This window comes from Danio rerio, chromosome 13 (genome assembly GCF_052040795.2).
Source record: "Danio rerio strain M-AB ecotype USA chromosome 13, GRCz13ab, whole genome shotgun sequence".
NCBI lineage: Eukaryota > Metazoa > Chordata > Actinopteri > Cypriniformes > Danionidae > Danio > Danio rerio.
Window position 1 is genome coordinate 1,847,501 of NC_141033.1, and position 18,096 is coordinate 1,865,596.

General features: G+C 40.4%; 2 protein-coding genes across 33 annotated transcripts in view; one reads left to right on the forward strand and one right to left on the reverse strand.

Annotated features, from left to right (window-relative positions):
* lrrc1 (leucine rich repeat containing 1) overlaps positions 1-18,096 on the reverse strand; it is a 593,918-nt gene that overhangs the window by 205,148 nt on the left and 370,674 nt on the right. The window lies entirely within an intron of this gene.
* hmgcll1 (3-hydroxymethyl-3-methylglutaryl-CoA lyase like 1) overlaps positions 4,607-18,096 on the forward strand; it is a 238,908-nt gene continuing 225,418 nt past the window's right edge. For 31 of the 32 annotated variants that reach the window (XR_015505378.1, XR_015505372.1, XR_015505381.1 and 28 more), the window contains exons 1-6: positions 4,607-4,797; positions 8,195-8,272; positions 8,683-8,790; positions 12,032-12,127; positions 12,397-12,545; positions 17,972-18,035. Coding sequence is in view for 6 of the 32 variants with exons in the window: in XM_087278420.1 (XP_087134546.1) it covers positions 4,702-4,797; positions 8,195-8,272; positions 8,683-8,790; positions 12,032-12,127; positions 12,397-12,545; positions 17,972-18,035 (591 nt within the window). In the remaining 26 variants the exon portion in view is untranslated. 32 annotated transcript variants of the gene reach the window in all.

Sequence of the window (18,096 nt, forward strand, 5' to 3'; positions counted from 1 at the left end):
TAATAATATCATGTATGAGAAGTGATATATATGGAAATAAGTGTGCGGTCAGTTTATTACAAGGTTTTTGTGACTAATATACAACACCAACCCAGACAATACAGCACAAAAACTATTACAAATGTTCATTAAAGTCACTTTTTTAAACTTTTAAGGTCAAAAGTTGTGGAAAGAAAGATCAAGCTCCAATAATGCAATTCAAAAGTTTGAATGAACGGAGAAAAAAAAATGAAACATAAAATACAGAAAACTGCTAATTTACAGATATTTTTTACAGTGAAGGATAAATTGAAATAGGACTTGCAGTTAGGAAACTGTAGGTTATTCTCAAATTTGATCTTCACTGTATACAGTTTTAAATATTAACATTGCTTATTTGCATTATATCAAAACTTAAATGATTTGAGTTTTTAAATGTATGATTTTTGTGACTTTTGTGGAAATGAGCCAAATCCTAATTGTAAATTGGTCTCTTCAAATGGAATAAAGTCTCCTTTTCTGCCAGTGGTCAGACAAAAATGCCATTGAATGAACAAATACTGCTTTGGCAACCAAGAAACCCATATTTCCAAAAGAGCATTGTGAAAACAGTGTTTCAGTGCAGCTGAATGTAGTCTTTTTCTGACATGTTTAATCGCATATGAAATAAAGAAAATAGAAGGTAGTGCCTCACAGCAAGAAGGTAGCTGGTTAGCGCCTAAGCTGGGTCAGTTGGCATTTCTGTGTGGAGTTTGCATGTTCTCCCTGCGTTAAAACAGATTTTATTGGTGTTCACAAACAAAATGTTTTTCTCACTTAAGAGTTTTTGTCTTGATTGTAGTCCAAATATCAAAATCAAGCAAAAAATGCAAAAATGAACGTCTTGTCTTCAGAAATAAAATGTCAAAAAGAAGCAAAATAATCTTATTTTTAAAGTAAAAACTAGTTAATTAGCTTACCCCAGTGGCAGCTTATTTTGCTTGTTTTAAGAGAAAAAACTCTTAATTTTGATTTATTATTTCTGAAAACAAGACAATATTTGTTGCTTGTCTTCAATTCAGTTCACCTTTATTTGTTTAGCGCTTTTACAATGATTGAGTTAACGGAGCTTCACATAGAAGATCATAGTAAATTGAAACAGTGTCAGTTCAGTTTTCAGAGTTTAAGTTCAGTTCAGTTTAGCTCAGTTCAGTGTGGTTTAATAATCACTACTGAGAGTACAAACACTGAAGAGCAAATCCATCAATGCGCAGCTCTACAGATCTCGAACCATGCAAGCCAGTGGCGACAGAATTAAAAAACCTTGAGAGACACCAGGCTCAGTTGGGCACGACCATTTCTCCACGGGCCAAACGTCTTGTGCAGAGCTGCAGTCTAGGTGCGGGAGGCTGGAGAATGCTGGACCTCAGCGAAGACTCGTCTCTTCACTCCTCCATGACCACCACAGCAGCTGCTCAGGATACGGCCTGGTCTAGGATTATGAAAACCTTGGGATCATCTCGTTGCTGGTCTTGGATCGAATCAGTGGCGCTGATTAGTCTGAGGGCCTCAGGATGAGTATCCCCAGGTGGAAATAGAGAATAAAGAGAATAATTAGCGTAGCTGCTGTTCATAGTGTACGTAAACGAGATGCAGAAACCTGCGTGGAGCACACTCATGTATCACACCGCTAAGTAATGCACTGAGAGTATGCTTTACTAAACAGATAGGTCTTTAATCTAGTGTTGAACTGAGAGAGTGTGTCTGAGCCTCGGACATTATCAGGAAGGCTATTCTAGAGTTTGGGAGCCATAAATGAGAAGGCTCGACCTCCTTTAGTGGACTTTGCTATTCTAGGTACTAGCAGAAACCCTGAGTTTTGAGATCTTATAGAGCGGGTTGGATTGTAGCGAGACAGATGGTTGGTTATAAACAGGAGCTAGATTATTTAAAGCTTTATAGGTAAGAAAAATGCTTCTTGATTTAAGACTTTTTAGATATTTAGACTAGAAACAAGACACAAACTGTACATAAGAATAGTATTTTTTGCATTGTGCTGTGCAGACTGGTTTCTTAAACATGACAGTACGTTCACTGTACTCAAATGGCCTCCACAATCACTAGATCACAATCCAATAGAGCACCTTTGGGACGTGGTGGAACGGGAGATTGGCATCATGGATGTGCAGCCGACAAATCAGCAGCAACTGTGTGATGCGATCAAGTCAATATGGAGCAAAATCTCTGAGAAATATTTCCAGTAGCTTGTTGAATCTCTGCCACGAAGGATTAAGGCGGTTCTGAAGGCAAAATGGGGGCCAACCTGATACTAGTAAAGTGTACCTAATAAAGTGGCCGGTAAGTATATATATTTATTTTAACCCTCAGATTACAGATTTTTAAATAGCTTCAAGGTTTGTCTGAAAGCTTACTGGAAAGATTATTTATTCAGCTTTCAGGTATAAATCTTATACCTCAGACATTTCAGAAAATTGACACTCATGACTGGTCTTGTTGTCCAGGGTCACAAACGAGAAATAGGCCACTGATACCCCAATAAAAGCAACCCCAGCCGCGATTCTCCCCCATTAAGAGAGAGGCCAGTTATTTAGGAAGAGCCGAGCACAAGAGCTTCCTTAAACCTCTCTATTGTAAGCACCTGGGCTTGGAAGAATGGCTCTTTCACAAGTAAATTGCGGCCTGGCTTTACAGAGAGATTTTATAACAGAGCACGGTTGACATTGGCAAGAGTGGCATTGAGAAGCATGAGCCGCCTCAGCCACAGGAGATCAATCACGTTTTTTTCTTTCACTCCCCAAAGCTGTAGATTTCCTCCGCCGGGGAGGAGTGCCAAGGCCGGTAAAATAAGCAGCTCGCGGTTAGTCTTATTGTAGAGCCCAGAATCCCCCCAGCGGGTCTCATATTTAACATGGAGCTGTCAGTCTAAAGCTAACAACAAAGCGCTGTGTAGCATCTTCACCGGCAGGGATGCTGCCTGCTGCTATGGCAACAGCTGAGTCATCCGGTTGCTAGAAGGGATACAGCTGCAGTCAGGCATTACTATTATTGTATTTGATCAACGTCTACCCCTATCCCAAACTTAAACCCAACCATCACTTATGTTAAAACAGTAATTATAATGAGTATTATTCATATTATTATTTATATTTACCCTTATTATTATCTACTCATAAACCCAACCCTCACAGTAATGTAAAAACAGTAATTATACACAGTATTATTCATATTATTTGTTAAATTACCTATTAAATTGTATTTTATTAACATCTATTTATAAACAACCATATGATACAAATTTAATAAATAATATGAATACTGTGATGGTTGGGTTTATGTGTAGACGTTAATTAAATACAATTTAATGAGTAATTCAATAAATATTATTAATAATACTCTGTATAATTACTGTTTTTACAATACTGTGATGGTTGGGGTAGGGGTAAACATTAAAAAATACAATTTAAAATGTAATTTAATAAACAATATGAATAATACTCTGTATAATTACTGTTTTTACATTACTTTGATGTTTGGGGTAGGGGTATACATTAAAAAAATACAATTTAATCAATATTTTAATAAATAATACAAATAATACTCTTTATAATTACTGTTTGAACATTACTGTAATGTTGGGGTAGGGGTAGGTGTTAATAAAATACAATTTAATGGGTAATTTAGTAAATAATATGAATAATTCTTGGTATAAATACTTTTTCTACATTATTGTGATAGTTAGGGGGGTTAGGCGCTGATAAAATACAAATTCATGGTAATTTAATTAATAATATGAACAATACTCTGTATAAATACTGTTTTTACATTACTGTGATGGTTGGATTCAGGGGTAGATGTTAATAAAATACAATTTAATGGATAATTTAATAAATATTATGAATAATACTCGCTATAAATACTGTTTTTACATTACCGTGATGGTTTAGGTAGGGGTAGACAATAATAAAATACAATTTAATGGGTACATTTCATAAATAATATGAATAAAACTTGCTATAATTACTGTTTTTACTTTACCGTGATAGTTGGGGTAGGGGTAGAGGTTAATAAAATACAATTTAATATATATTATGAATAATACTCGGTATAAATACTGTTTTCACATTACTGCGATGGTTGAGTTTAGGGATAGATGTTAAAAATACAATTTAATGAGTAATTTAATAAATAGTATGAATAATACTCTGTATAATTACTATTTTAACATTACTGTGATGGTTAGGTTTAGGGGTAGGCATTAATAAAATACAATTTAATGGGTAGTTTGATAAATAATATGAATAAAACTCTGTATAATTACTATTTTAACATTACTGTGATGGTTAGGTTTAGGGGTAGACATTAATAAAATACAATTTAATGGGTAGTTTGATAAATAATATGATTAAAACTCTGTATAATTACTATTTTAACATTACTGTGATGGTTGGGGTAGGGGTAGACGTTAAAAATATTATTTAATGAGTAATTCAATAAATAATACGAATAAGACAAATACTGTTTTAGAGAATATTGAAATACAATTAATCATTTACTGAAGAATATTAATAATTATCGTTAACTTCCGTCCACAGCTGTATCTCTTCTAGCGACAGCCAGCGTAGGTCGCGGTGATGCTGACGGTGAAAAAGCGCAGATGCTCGGTCGTCTCCACCACCGGTGTCACTGCGGAAAAGCACCGGGCTGGCAGGTCGCGCTGGCCGGATGGGGAACGTTTCCTCCGCGGTCAAACACTGCCTGAGCTACGAGACTTTCCTGCGGGATTATCCGTGGTTGCCGCGGCTCCTGTGGGAAGAGAAGGTGGGGCTCTGTTTGTGCATGTGCTCCTCTAGGAAATATAACGCAGAGAGGAAAGCGAGCGTGTGAGGAAAGCAGTGTAGCTCACATCAACGCAATTCATCAGTAAATCAAACACCCTTGACCCCTGCGATTTTATTTTCACCACTGAAGTGAGGCGGAATATCTAATTAGCATTACATGTGCATCGTTTGTGGCTAAAATTGTATTTATTCACTCTTCACTGCATCAATGCTGTTCTCATATTTGTTTTGTGGCTGTTTTTTAGGCCTAAGTTATCTACTTTTCATCAACAGGTTTAGTTATAGATTAGCACTGGTTCATTTGCAAACGAAAAGCTACAGGAAGCTGAAGACATTTCATTCAACAATGACCAAAATAGAGGTCTTTTCTCAAATTAAAGATTAATTCAGAGCTTACTTTTAGTTTAATAGGCCTATTAATCAACACGTATAGCCTAATACTTAATAAATATTAATATTATTTTCTATTTTATCAATGTCAATTTTGTACATACATTCAAAATGCAAACAAATAATAAAATATACATCGCAATAATTATATAAATTCTATAATGTAAATAATTATATGAAAAAAAAGAAAAAGGTTGGATTTACGTGATTAATCAGAATTGGTTTACCGTAGGTCTAAATGTGCTTAAGAAGCTAACAGTAGCATACACAACATAGCATGCTAAATGCTAAGTCTAAACAAAAGCTTAACTCGATTGGTCTTCCCACACAGTTTATACTAGTATATTACATATTAGGCGATGCAGTGGGTAGTGCTGTTGTCGCCTCACAGCAAGAAGGTTCGAGCCTAGGCTGGGTCAGTTGACGTTTCTGTGTGGAGTTTGCATGTTCTCCCTGCGCTTGTGTGGGTTTCCTCCGGGTGTTCCGGTTTCCCCCACTGTCTAAAGACATGTGGTTCAGGTGAATTGGGTTGGCTAAATTGTCCGTAGTGTATGAGTGTAAAGGCAATACCTATATTTAATATTTTCAATACTTGCTGTAATTTTGTTCAATATTGAATCTGTTAAGCTTATTAATAATAATAGGAATAATACGTTCTTAATGCTTATGATATCTTTTTTTCTTAATAATTGAGGCTATGCAAAGTTTTTTTTCTCTCTTCTTTCTTAATTGTTTTGTTATTTTTTGCTCTTCAATGCAGTGATGTCATTTTTCTTGTATTTAATAAAAAAAAAAAACTAGTGAACATCTCTCCCTCATTAGCATAAACAGCCCTGAGTGACAAGCAGCCATCTACCATTAGATTTTATAAGCTGCCACCATGCTGACACATGGGTATCTATAGCTCCGCCCTCTTTTAAAAAGAGCACAATCTCATTTGAATTTAAAGCGGCAGTCACTAAAATGGCACAATACCAGCTGACCACTTATCTCCGTGTGGACGGCTTTTCTGATGTTACCAGTGTGCCCAGTGGCTGGCCGCGTACATTGGCGGACTTGGGAGGTGGAACGGAGTTGACCGTGATGATGGGGTACAAGTCTGGTAAAAATGTGTTCCAGAAAGCGGGTAAAAAAATAAATAAACAAGTAATTAACAGGGTTAAAATGTAAGATTTGAAAATGCGGTAAAAATCGGGCGGCCGCAAGGGCTTTTCTTTTTCTAGTTTGCTTTTGAAAACACTATCGGTTGGTTTTAGGGAAGGAGGTGGGCGGGTCAATTGTTGCTTTTGAAAACACTATCGGTTGGTTTTAGGGAAGGAGGTGGGCGGGTCAATTACTGCTTTTGAAAACACTATCGGTTGGTTTTAGGGAAGGAGGTGGGCGGGTCAATTGGTGCTTTTGAAAACACTATCGGTTGGTTTTAGGGAAGGAGGTGGGCGGGTCAATTTGTGCTTTTGAAAACACTATCGGTTGGTTTTAGGGAAGGAAGTGGGCGGGTCAATTGTTGCTTTTGAAAACACTATCGGTTGGTTTTAGGGGAGGAGGTGGGCGGGTCAATTGTTGCTTTTGAAAACACTATCGGTTGGTTTTAGGGAAGAAGGTGGGCGGGTCAATTGTTGCTTTTGAAAACACTATCGGTTGGTTTTAGGGAAGGAGGTGGGCGGGTCAATTGTTGCTTTTGAAAACACTATCGGTTGGTTTTAGGGAAGGAGGTGGGCGGGTCAATTGTTGCTTTTGAAAACACTATCGGTTGGTTTTAGGGAAGGAGGTGGGCGGGTCAATTGTTGCTTTTGAAAACACTATCGGTTGGTTTTAGGGAAGGAGGTGGGCGGGTCAATTGGTGCTTTTGAAAACACTATCGGTTGGTTTTAGGGAAGGAGGTGGGCGGGTCAATTGTTGCTTTTGAAAACACTATCGGTTGGTTTAGGGAAGGAGGTGGGCGGGTCAATTGTTGCTTTTGAAAACACTATCGGTTGGTTTTAGGGAAGGAGGTGGGCGGGTCAATTGTTGCTTTTGAAAACACTATCGGTTGGTTTAGGTGAAAACACTATCGGTTGGTTTTAGGGAAGGAGGTGGGCGGGTCAATTGTTGCTTTTGAAAACACTATCGGTTGGTTTTAGGGAAGGAGGTGGGCGGGTCAATTGTTGCTTTTGAAAACACTATCGGTTGGTTTTAGGGAAGGAGGTGGGCGGGTCAATTGTTGCTTTTGAAAACACTATCGGTTGGTTTTAGGGAAGGAGGTGGGCGGGTCAATTGTTGCTTTTGAAAACACTATCGGTTGGTTTTAGGGAAGGAGGTGGGCGGGTCAATTGTTGCTTTTGAAAACACTATCGGTTAGGAACTGGGAAGGGTGTGGCCGAACGATTGGTCGGCTGGTCAGTTAGTTGGTTAGTTAGTCAGTCAACAGCGGCCTCTGGTGGATTTACATGAGAACAGCAGGCGTGAATGGCACTCACGAGGGAAATTTGAGATCTGAAAAAGCGTACACAGCGGCCTCTGGTGGATATGCGAGAACAAAAACTGCAAAAAAAAAAAAACATAACTCCTGGGCTGTATTTGGCGCTCTCCAGAAATTTATGCAGGGGTATGTACCTACAATGAGCCTGGGTTGGTTATAGAAAATCATTTGTGTGGTATTTTTAGCTAATACTTCACATACACACTTTGAGGACTTATTTTACATCTTACACATAATAGGTCCCCTTTAAATCTTCAATAAGCACAGCTCTGGCCCTTTGTAATGCTACTCCACCGCATTCAAAGTTCAAGCTTTGGTTTTGCCAATGAAGGAGAGGAAATGCTCGATCCAGTGCACATTATGTCATAAATGACCTGGCAGCAATCTGAAGACCAGACTCAAAACATGAGCTTGTACGCACCATTCGTCAGGAAGAGGATGTGTCTTAATCCACCGCTCAGATTTTCCATACAGCTCTGTGAAACTGTTAGATGCTCCTTCCTTCCTCAATTGTTTTTTCAATTTACAGTGTTCAGAGCTGCCCAAACTTCCAGTCTACGTCAAAATCGTGGAGGTCGGACCAAGAGATGGACTCCAAAATGAGAAGGTAGATGGCTTAGCATGTGTATGTTCACTGTCAGGTGTAATTACTGTAGTTATTATGTACTGAATGCACTGTAAAAAATAATGACAACAAACATTTATATATTGCTTTAACTCATTTTGATAAGTTAATCAGGTTTCAGCTAAACATTTTTTAGGTTGTACAAAGTTTACCAGGTCCAGGGTTACTTTTCCTATTCAAAATGCTGCTTTTCCATTGAGTCTGGGTTGTGTTTAGCAGGTGCTACACTATTGTATAGATAAATTGGAAAACTATTCTTTCAGTTCTGGTGGCAAGTAAATTATTCATTCATAGTGCATTATATCATCGTGCTGTCGTGGCTCACAGATGTGCACGCTACACGAATGCATTCATAGAATCCCAAGACTTTTGACGTCATTGTGCTTCTGCAGGAAATCGTGCCGACAGAGGTCAAAATCCAGCTGATAGACCTGCTTTCTCAGACTGGCCTGCCTGTGATCGAGGCCACGAGTTTCGTGTCTTCAAAGTGGGTTGCACAGGTAATGCTCAGTATCTCGTCCACACAAACCAACACTGCAAAAATGCATTTCTTACTTAGTTTTTGTCTCGTTTGTAGTCCAAATAACTCAAATACTTAAAAACTTTTCAACAAAAAAGCGATAAGCTCTGCCTGAAAAGTCGCTAAAAATCGCTAGATTACATCATAAGTTAATTTGCATATTACTGACATCATCACGTTCTACCATTTCTGTTTGTTTAACAGCCTGTGGTTAATAAAGGGGTATTAATATTTGCACTACGCTTTATGTAAGCATCTCAGTTTAACTAAACGTATTGCTGTTTAAATGCAGTATATCATTATAGATGTGTTGTGAATTTGCAGTAATCTCTCAGACGTAATAAACTCAGACAAGTTCAGAAACTCTCACTTTAAATATCTGATTGTGAACAAGAAAAGAAAAAAAACGGTCAAGTTAAATTGTTGAAATAAAGGAGAAGCAGATCGGTTTGACTGAACAAGGGAAATACCTTCACACTGCCGGTGCTAAATCATTTGCCGTCGGTACGCAGAGGGGTGATCTGCTGTCAGGATGCAGGTGGGAGAGGCTGCTGTACTGGACTGGGCCGGCTGTCAGTGCACTGAGGCGGGGAGGTGCCGGCGGCATCACCCGCAGCTCGTTGAGAAGTATAGGCACAGTACACTATGGCCATGACAGTCTATAAAAATGTCCAGTAACACACAAAAAAGGTGCTAGATTTGTCGCTAGTCGCTGTTTTAAAAAATTTGTTGCTTGGGGGGTCTGAAAAGTTGCTAAATCTAGCGGTCAAAGTCGCTAAGTGGGCAACACTGTACTTAAATTAAGAAGCATTTTCTAGACAAGCAATATATGTTGTCTTGTTTTCAGAAATTATAAGATCAAAAATCAAATCAAAAATAAGTGAGGTTTTCCTTAAAAGAAGCAAAATAATCTGCCAATGTGGTAAGGTAAATAATCTTGTTTTCACTTTGAAATAAGGGGAACATTTTACAATAAGAGTACTGTCAGGATTGGGGTGTAGGAAAGAGGCGAGGACTCCAAAATGCAAGAAATTAGATTTATTTATCTGTGATTATCTGAAATTACCCCATAGGGAAAAAACATCACCAAAACTGGACTGGCAAGGCAGGACTGGACACAAGACAGGATGACTCCAAACACACCAAACGCAAGACAATGAACTGGCACAGGACAGCAGACAAGTGGGAGCTATAAGCATGGCCGGCGCGTCCATAGAGGCGACCTAAGCGGCCGCCTAGGGCAGCAAAATAGAGGGGGCGGCGTCCCTGACACAACCCTCACCCCCCACGCCATCAGTTATATCTGCATCTAGGGCGACAGAATAGAGAGGGCGGCCTCCGCGACACTACCCTCACCACCCGCGCCCTCAGTTATATCCGCGTCTAGGGCGACAGAATAGAGAGGGCGGCGTCCGCGACACTACCCTCACCACCCGCGCCCTCAGTTATATCCGTTTCTAGGGCAGCAGAATAAAGAGGGCGGCGTCCGCGACACTACCCTCACCTCGTGCGCCCCCTTCTATCCGCATCTAGGGAGACAGAATAGAGAGAGCGGTGTCCCTGACTCTACCCTCACCACCCACGCCCTCAGTTATATCCACGTCTAGGGCGGCAGAAGAGGGCGGCGTCCGCAACACTACTCTTACCACCCGCGCCCTCTTCTATCCGCGTCTAGGTTGACAGAATAGAGAGGGTGGCGTCCGCGCACTACCCTCACCGCCCGCGCCCTCAGTTATATCCGCGTCTAGGGCGGCAGAACAGAGAGGGCGGCGTGCGCGAGACTACCCTCACCACCCGCGCCCTCTTCTATCCGCATCTAGGGCGACAGAATAGACAGGGCGGCATCCGCGCACTACCCTCACCACCCGCACCCTCAGTTATATCCGCGTCTAGGGCGACAGAAGAGGGCGGCGTCCGTGACACTACCCTCACCACCCGCACCCTCCGTTACATCCGCGTCTAGGGCAGCAGAATAAAGAGGGCAGCGTCCGCAACACTACCCTCACCACCCGCGCCCTCTTCTATCCGCGTCTAGGGCAGCAGAATAGAGAGGGCGGCGTCCGCAACACTACCCTCACCACCCGCGCCCTCTTCTATCCGCGTCTAGGGCGACAGAATATAGAGGGCGGCGTCCGCGACTCTACCCTCACCACCCGTGCCCTCAGTTATATCCACATCTACGGCGGCAGAATAGAGAGGGCGGCGTCCCCGACACTACCCTCATCCTCCTCACCAACCACTTTAGGGTTGAGGGTGGCGTGACCGTCCTTTGCCTAGAGCAGCAGTTCAGCTTGCTCCGGCCTTGGCTAAAGAAGAAATAATTAACAAACAATCAGGTGAAAATATTAAGTGAAGTTTTTAAACTAATTTCGAGAGGAGCACGTGATATAATTGACCGCAGCTGGCCGCCTATCTACACTCATTAGTTAGCTAATCAGATCTATTCCAACTTACTATAAATAGCCTAGCTAGATATTACTCCCTTATCTTCGTTTTCCGAAGAAACCCCCCATCCACCCCCTATCTCCTCCTTTCCTCCCTTTAAAAAGGGGAGCTCTCGAGAACCACCTGATCTCGTACTCCCCTTACATGCTCTATGGACCTGGCGGGAGCCCTGGGCTCAACTATCTCCGAGCTCAGGGTTCTCTCCCAGGACAGCATGCCAAACCTGCTTACAGTCGTCAAGCAATATCTAAGTGTGAACTCTTGAAGTGAAGTTTTTAAACTAATTTCGAGAGGAGCACGTGATATAATTGACCGCAGCTGGCCGCCTATCTACACTCATTAGTTAGCCAATCAGATCTATTCCAACTTACTATAAATAGCCTAGCTAGATATTACTCCCTTACCTTCGTTTTCCGAAGAAACCCCCCATCCACCCCCTATCTCCTCCTTTCCTCCCTTTAAAAAGGGGAGCTCTCGAGAACAACCTGATCTCGTACTCCCCTTACATGCTCTATGGACCTGGCGGGAGCCCTGGGCTCAACTATCTCCGAGCTCAGGGTTCTCTCCTGGGACAGCATGCCAAACCTGCTTACAGTCGTCAAGCAATATCTAAGTGTGAACTCTTGAAACTAATAACGGGATAACAAGGAGGGTGGGACTAGACAATAACACGGAGAGCACATGACACAATGAGACAACACAAGCTGTTTTCACAGTTGCTATTCATGTTCAAAAACGAGACTTCTTATTGGTTTCTTTTAAAAAAAACATTTCAGATGGCCGACCACACCGCAGTGCTGAAAGGGATTAAAAGGTCTCCTGACGTTAGATACCCGGTTCTGACTCCCAATATTCAGGGCTTCCAGGCAGCCGTAAGTAAATATTTGCGTCATTTACATTTATTTACAAGTGACATTTGCAATTCACCTTCCATGCCAGGTCAATGATGTTTCTCTTGTATAATAAACCGCTTTATTTATGCATGCGGGCCTGCCTACGCTTCCCCCTGCCACTTTTCTTCTCAACCTTTAGCATCGTGCGCTGTCTATTTGTAAATGTTTAGCTCATTTCTGTTAATTGCTTTGCTTGCTAATCAGGCATGTCTATAAGCAGAGGCTTGATGAAATGTTTCCTGTTAAAGGTTGCAGCGGGAGCCAATGAAGTGGCAGTGTTTGGTTCTGCATCAGAGACGTTCAGCAGGAAAAACATCAACTGCTCCATAGAGGAGAGCTTGCAGAGGTTCGAGCAGGTCGTTTCTGCAGCCAAACAGGAAGGCATACCAGTGCGCGGGTGCGTCTCATTCAACAATTTGCTTTGAGATTGTATTAAAGAGTATTTGAAAATATTCACCCTTCGAATTCATAACCTGTTAATGTATTTTTATGTCATGACTGGGCCCACATGCAGTCGAGTGCAGAAATCCACAGATTTTCAGCCCATCATTGGGTCTGTTTATTTACTTGTGTAATTGTGTGTAATTTTATATTTATTTACTTTTTAAATTAATTTTAGTAGTAATATTGACTAATTTGAACATATTCATATGATTTATTTACAGTACAGTTTGTGAAGTAATATTTTCTGTCTTTCAGCATATTATTGACCTGGTTCTGTTCAAATGGTGTCATGTAATTCCATATTTGAGATGGTAACACAACTACTACAGTAGTTGATCTGTTTGGTAAATCTATAGTTGCTATGGTAACACAACAATTACAGTAGTTGATCTGCTGTGGTAATTCTGTAGTTTCTATGGCAACACAACAACTAGTAGTTGATCTGTTGTGGTAATTCTATAGTTGCTATGGTAACACAACAACTATTGTAATTGATCTGTTGTAGTAATTCTGTCGTTGCTATGGTAACACATGAATTACAGTAGTTGATCTGTTGTGGTAATTCTATAGTTGCTATGGTAACACAACAATTACAGTAGTTGATCTGCTGTGGTAATTCTGTAGTTGCTATGGTAACACAACAATTACAGTAGTTTGATCTAATGTGGTAATTCTGTAGTTGCTATGGTAACACAACAATTACAGTAATTGATCTAATGTGGTAATTCTGTAGTTGCTATGGTAACACAACAACTATTGTAATTGATCTGTTGTGGTAATTCTATAGTTGCTATGGTAACACAATATTTTTAGTAGTTGATCAGTTGTGGTAATTCTATAGTTGCTATGGTAACAACAACTAATAGTTGATCTGTTGTGGTAATTTTATAGTTGCTATGGTAACAACAACTATATTAGTTGATCTGTTGTGGAAATTCTATAGTTGCTATGGTAACAACAATTATGGTAGTTGATCTCTTGTGTTAATTCTATGTTTGCTATGGTAACACATGAACTAGTAATTGATCTGTTGTGGTAATTCTAAGGTTGCTATGGTAAAACTTGAACTATAGTAATTGATCTCTTGTTGCACTTCTATGGTTGCTATGGTAACACATCAAGTACAGTGGTTGATCTGTTGTGGTAATTGTATAGTTGCTATGGTAACACAACAGCTACAGTAGTTGATCTGTTGTGGTAATTCTATAGTTGCTATGTGGTTTATATTATTGTCCTGGTTTTGTTCAAAATGACGTGACGCCAGTCCGTTCTTCAATTACGCTCAATGTGTGTCAGGGCCTTCAAGTTACTTGCAGATTTCTTTGACAGCACAGTTTACTCATAAAGCTGACCCCATTGTGCTCATTCGCTCCACATGGATATATTCCCCTGTACTGAGTCACCACCCAGCTAAGACAGGAGCAAACATTTCTGTTTATATAAGCAGTGTCTGGGATCCATCTTTGGTGGAACACTGAGCAGAAAGAAGTTTGCAGAAGTTTGAGCAGGAGGAAGATGAAGGCACATGTTGAGTGTGCCACAGACGCAGTGTTTCCTTTGAGGAATAGGTTCATTATGTACTCTTCAAAAAGGACCTATTATGCAAAAATCTGTTTTATAGGAGGTTTAAGCACGGCTGTGAGGAAACAGTGTGTTAACATAACCAACTTCTAATGGTAAAAAATAATTCTATTGCACTTCATGAAAACAGTCTACAAAAAGCACTTTGATTGACATTCACTTTTTGTACGTGTCATCAGAGGGGGAAAGCCCCGCCCACTAGTGATGATCTCTCCTTCATTAGCATAAACAGCCCTGAGTGAGAAGCAGTCATGTGCCAATAGAGTTTTGACCTGCTGATGATAATGTCAGTGACTTAGAGCAGTAGTTCTCAAACTGTGGTACGTGTACCACTAGTGGTACGCTGGCTTCCCTCTAGTGGTACGCGGAGTAATTAAATATGTCATGTGCTACGTGTATTTTAAAAATGATCAAAAATGATTTGTTTATCAATGTGATGACATATAGCCTATATTTATGAGGTCCAAGCAACATCCCCAGATTTTAATGAATTGGCTATTATATGTTAATACTTTACATTTAAGTACAGAATGTTTTTTTTTAAACTTTTTAAGAACAGTAATCTACCATTTTTTAACTTTTAAAAGCACATTTTAATTTAAATATTGACGTTTTTACTTTTTTTGTTTGTTTTACCTCAAAGCACAGTGCAGTGGTAAATTCAGACTATTTATAATGATTAAAGTGGCTGACAATAATAAATATTCTTAATAATAGAAATTAATCTGCCACGTTTTTGAACTGTGCAGAGTTGTAGCTGCTTTACGTGGCCTACTTTGCTACTGTATTTCAATACTGCTCATTATGGTGGTACTTGGAGAGACGATATTTTTCTGAGGTGGTACTTGATGAAAAAGGTTTGAGAACCACTGACTTAGAGGATTATAAGTGTGGAGTTTTAGATGAAGACAAATGAATCTGCCATTATGCTGACACACATGCACTTTGCCCTCTGCCCTTTAAAAAAAAAAATAATTTGAATTTAAAGTGACAGCCTCCAAAGCAGCACTATTAGGATCAAAGCCTAAAAGGGGCATTTTCAGAGAGTTATAAAACATTTGTGTGGTATTTTGAGCTGAAACATTGTATAAAGCAACATAATAGGTTCCCTTTAAATCTGAATGAGGATCAGGCCAGCAATCTGCCTATGACTGTGGAAAAGTTATATTTATTATATTTATAAAGGATTAAATTTGCTCAAAGGGTTGCTTCTGCAAAGCGGATAAAGATCTGGGCTGGTAAAGGGAAGCTTGTAGGCAAGATTGTAACCTCATATTCAGGAACTGACTGTAATCGCACATTCAAACCTCCTTCAGGAATGACATGCTTTCAAAATAGTTTGTGTTGAACTTGCAGGATCCAAAAGTGCATTATTAAAGGCACTATACACTCACCGGCCACTTTATTAGGTACACCTCACTAGAATCGGGTTGGCACCCCTTTTGCCTTCAGAACTGCCGTAATCCTTCGTGGCATATATTCAACAAGCTACTGGAAATATTCCTCAGAGAATTTGCTCCATATTGACATTTTAGCATCACACAGTTGCTGCAGATTTGTCGGCTGCACATCCATGATGCCAATCTCCTGTTCCACCACATCTCAAAGGTGATCATTGTCATTGCACCACCATCAGCCTGAACTGCTGATACAAGGCAGGATAGATCGATGCTTTCATGTTGTTGAGGGCAAATTCTGAGCCGAGCATCCGAATGTGTCAGCAGAAATGGAGACTCATCAGAGCAGGCGACGCTTCTCCAATCTTCTATTGTCCAGTTTTGGTGAGTCTGTGTGAATTGTAGCCTCGGTTTCCTGTTCTTAGCTGACAGGAGCGGCACCCGGTGTGGTCTTTTGCTGCTGTAGCCCATCCGCCTCAAGGTTGGACGTGTTGTGTGTTCAGAGATGCTCTTCTGCAGAGCTCGCTTGTAACGAGTGCTTATTTGAGTTACTGTTGCCTTTCTATCAGCTGGAACCAGTCTGGCCATTCTACCTCTTGCATCATAAAGGCATTTGCGCCCACAGAACTGCTGCTCACTGGATATTCCCTCTTTTCCAGACCATTCTCTGTAAACCCTAGAGATGGTTGTGCGTGAAAATCCCAGTAGATCAACAGTTTTTGAAATACTCAGAGCAGCCCGTCTGGCAGCAACAACCATGCCACGTTTAAAGTCACTTAAATCTCCTTTCTTCCCAATTCTGATGCTCAGTGTGAACTGCAGCAGATCGTCTTGACCATGTCTACATGATTAAATGCATTGAGTCGCTGCCATGTGATTGGCTGATTAGAAATTTGCCTGAACGAGCAGCTGGACAGCTGTACCTAATAAAGTGGCCGGTGGGTATATGTATGTCTCTTTCATTCAAATATCCTAAAACCAAATGAATAGTGTTATATATTTTTCATATTTTTATTTTACCAAATGTTTTCTAGAATAACAAGCGATTATTAATCTAAACGAATATAATGGTCACACTTTATTTTAACACACAATTCACCCTATTAACAAACCATTAGCTAAGACTTGATAATAGTTAGTAAGGGGCAGCACTGTGGCAAAGTGAGTAGCGCTCCTGCCTCACAGCAAGAAGGTCGCTGGTTTGAGCCTCGGCTGGATCAGTTGGCATTTCTATGTGGAGTTTGCATGTTTCCCCGTGTTGGCGTGGGTTTCCTCCGGGTGCTCCGGTTTCCTCCACAAATCCAAAGACATGCAGTATAGGTGAATTGGGTAAGCTAAATTGTCTGTAGTGTATGTGTGTGAATGAGAGTGTATGGGTGTTTCCCAGTGATGGGTTGCAGCTGGAAGAGCAAATAAAGTATGCTGGGTAAGTTGGCGGTTCATTCCGCTGTGGCTTCCCTAGATTAATAAAGGGACTAAGCCGAAAAGAAAATGAATGAATGAATAGTCAGTAAGGTAGTAGTTGGGTTTAGGTATTAGGGGTGTAAAATAAGATACTTTATAAGTTCTAATAAAGTTCATATCTTAATAATAAGCCAGTAGTAATGGTGCTAAATGGTTACATAAACTGAAGTGTTACCAGTATAATAATAAACTGCCAGCATGAGGCAGCAGTTCTGTGCTGAATGACCGCTGGACTTCAATTACATCACTGTAGCTTTCAGCAGCAGATCTTCGGTTTGACCAAAAGGCCAGTGGTTTCTTTTATTTTTGTACTTGGACTCTTCTCCGTTGAGGTTTTGAGACGGGGCACCGGAGCAGCATGAAATTATTTCAGAATTAATGAGTAAATAACTCAAGTTCCAGATGTGCGCGCAGTGTGTTGGGCTTTGTATCTGTTACAAGTACAAGTCCAGATGTGTGTCCAGGCTGAGGCTTTTCTGAATGAAAAAAATAAAACCGATAGAGAGCAGTCACTTCACTCTGGCAAATGTGACTCAACGCCTAATACTCACACGGAAATTCTGGTAGCACACAGAAGTATCATCTGACCACCATATAAGCCCGAGAGAAACATTTTCAACTCTTCGCTTGCCTGTCCGCTGTGTCTAGCAGAACACGTTTCCTTCACATATGGAAAGCGCATATAGCTGGTACTGCAACATTTCTCATTCCCACTGTCAACACTATTGCTCCTATTTGTCACAACCGTTTGACACCAGCTATACGTCTCGCCCGTGGCTGAACATTGTGTTTTATTTTTCGTGATAGATGTAATCCTCTGTAAGAGCAGTTTTTGGCTGCTCGTGCGGATGCAGTAAAACAGCACTTGGCGTTATTTCCCCATTGTGGTATATTGTGAGCTATATATCCTATAACTTTACCACTCTTCTCTTTCCAGGTATGTTTCCTGCGCTCTCGGCTGTCCCTATGAAGGACAAGTAAAACCCTCACAAGTCACGAAGGTATTGTAATATATTTGTTTAGTCGGAATTAAATCTGTTCTAGTATGTGCTAAATTCATTG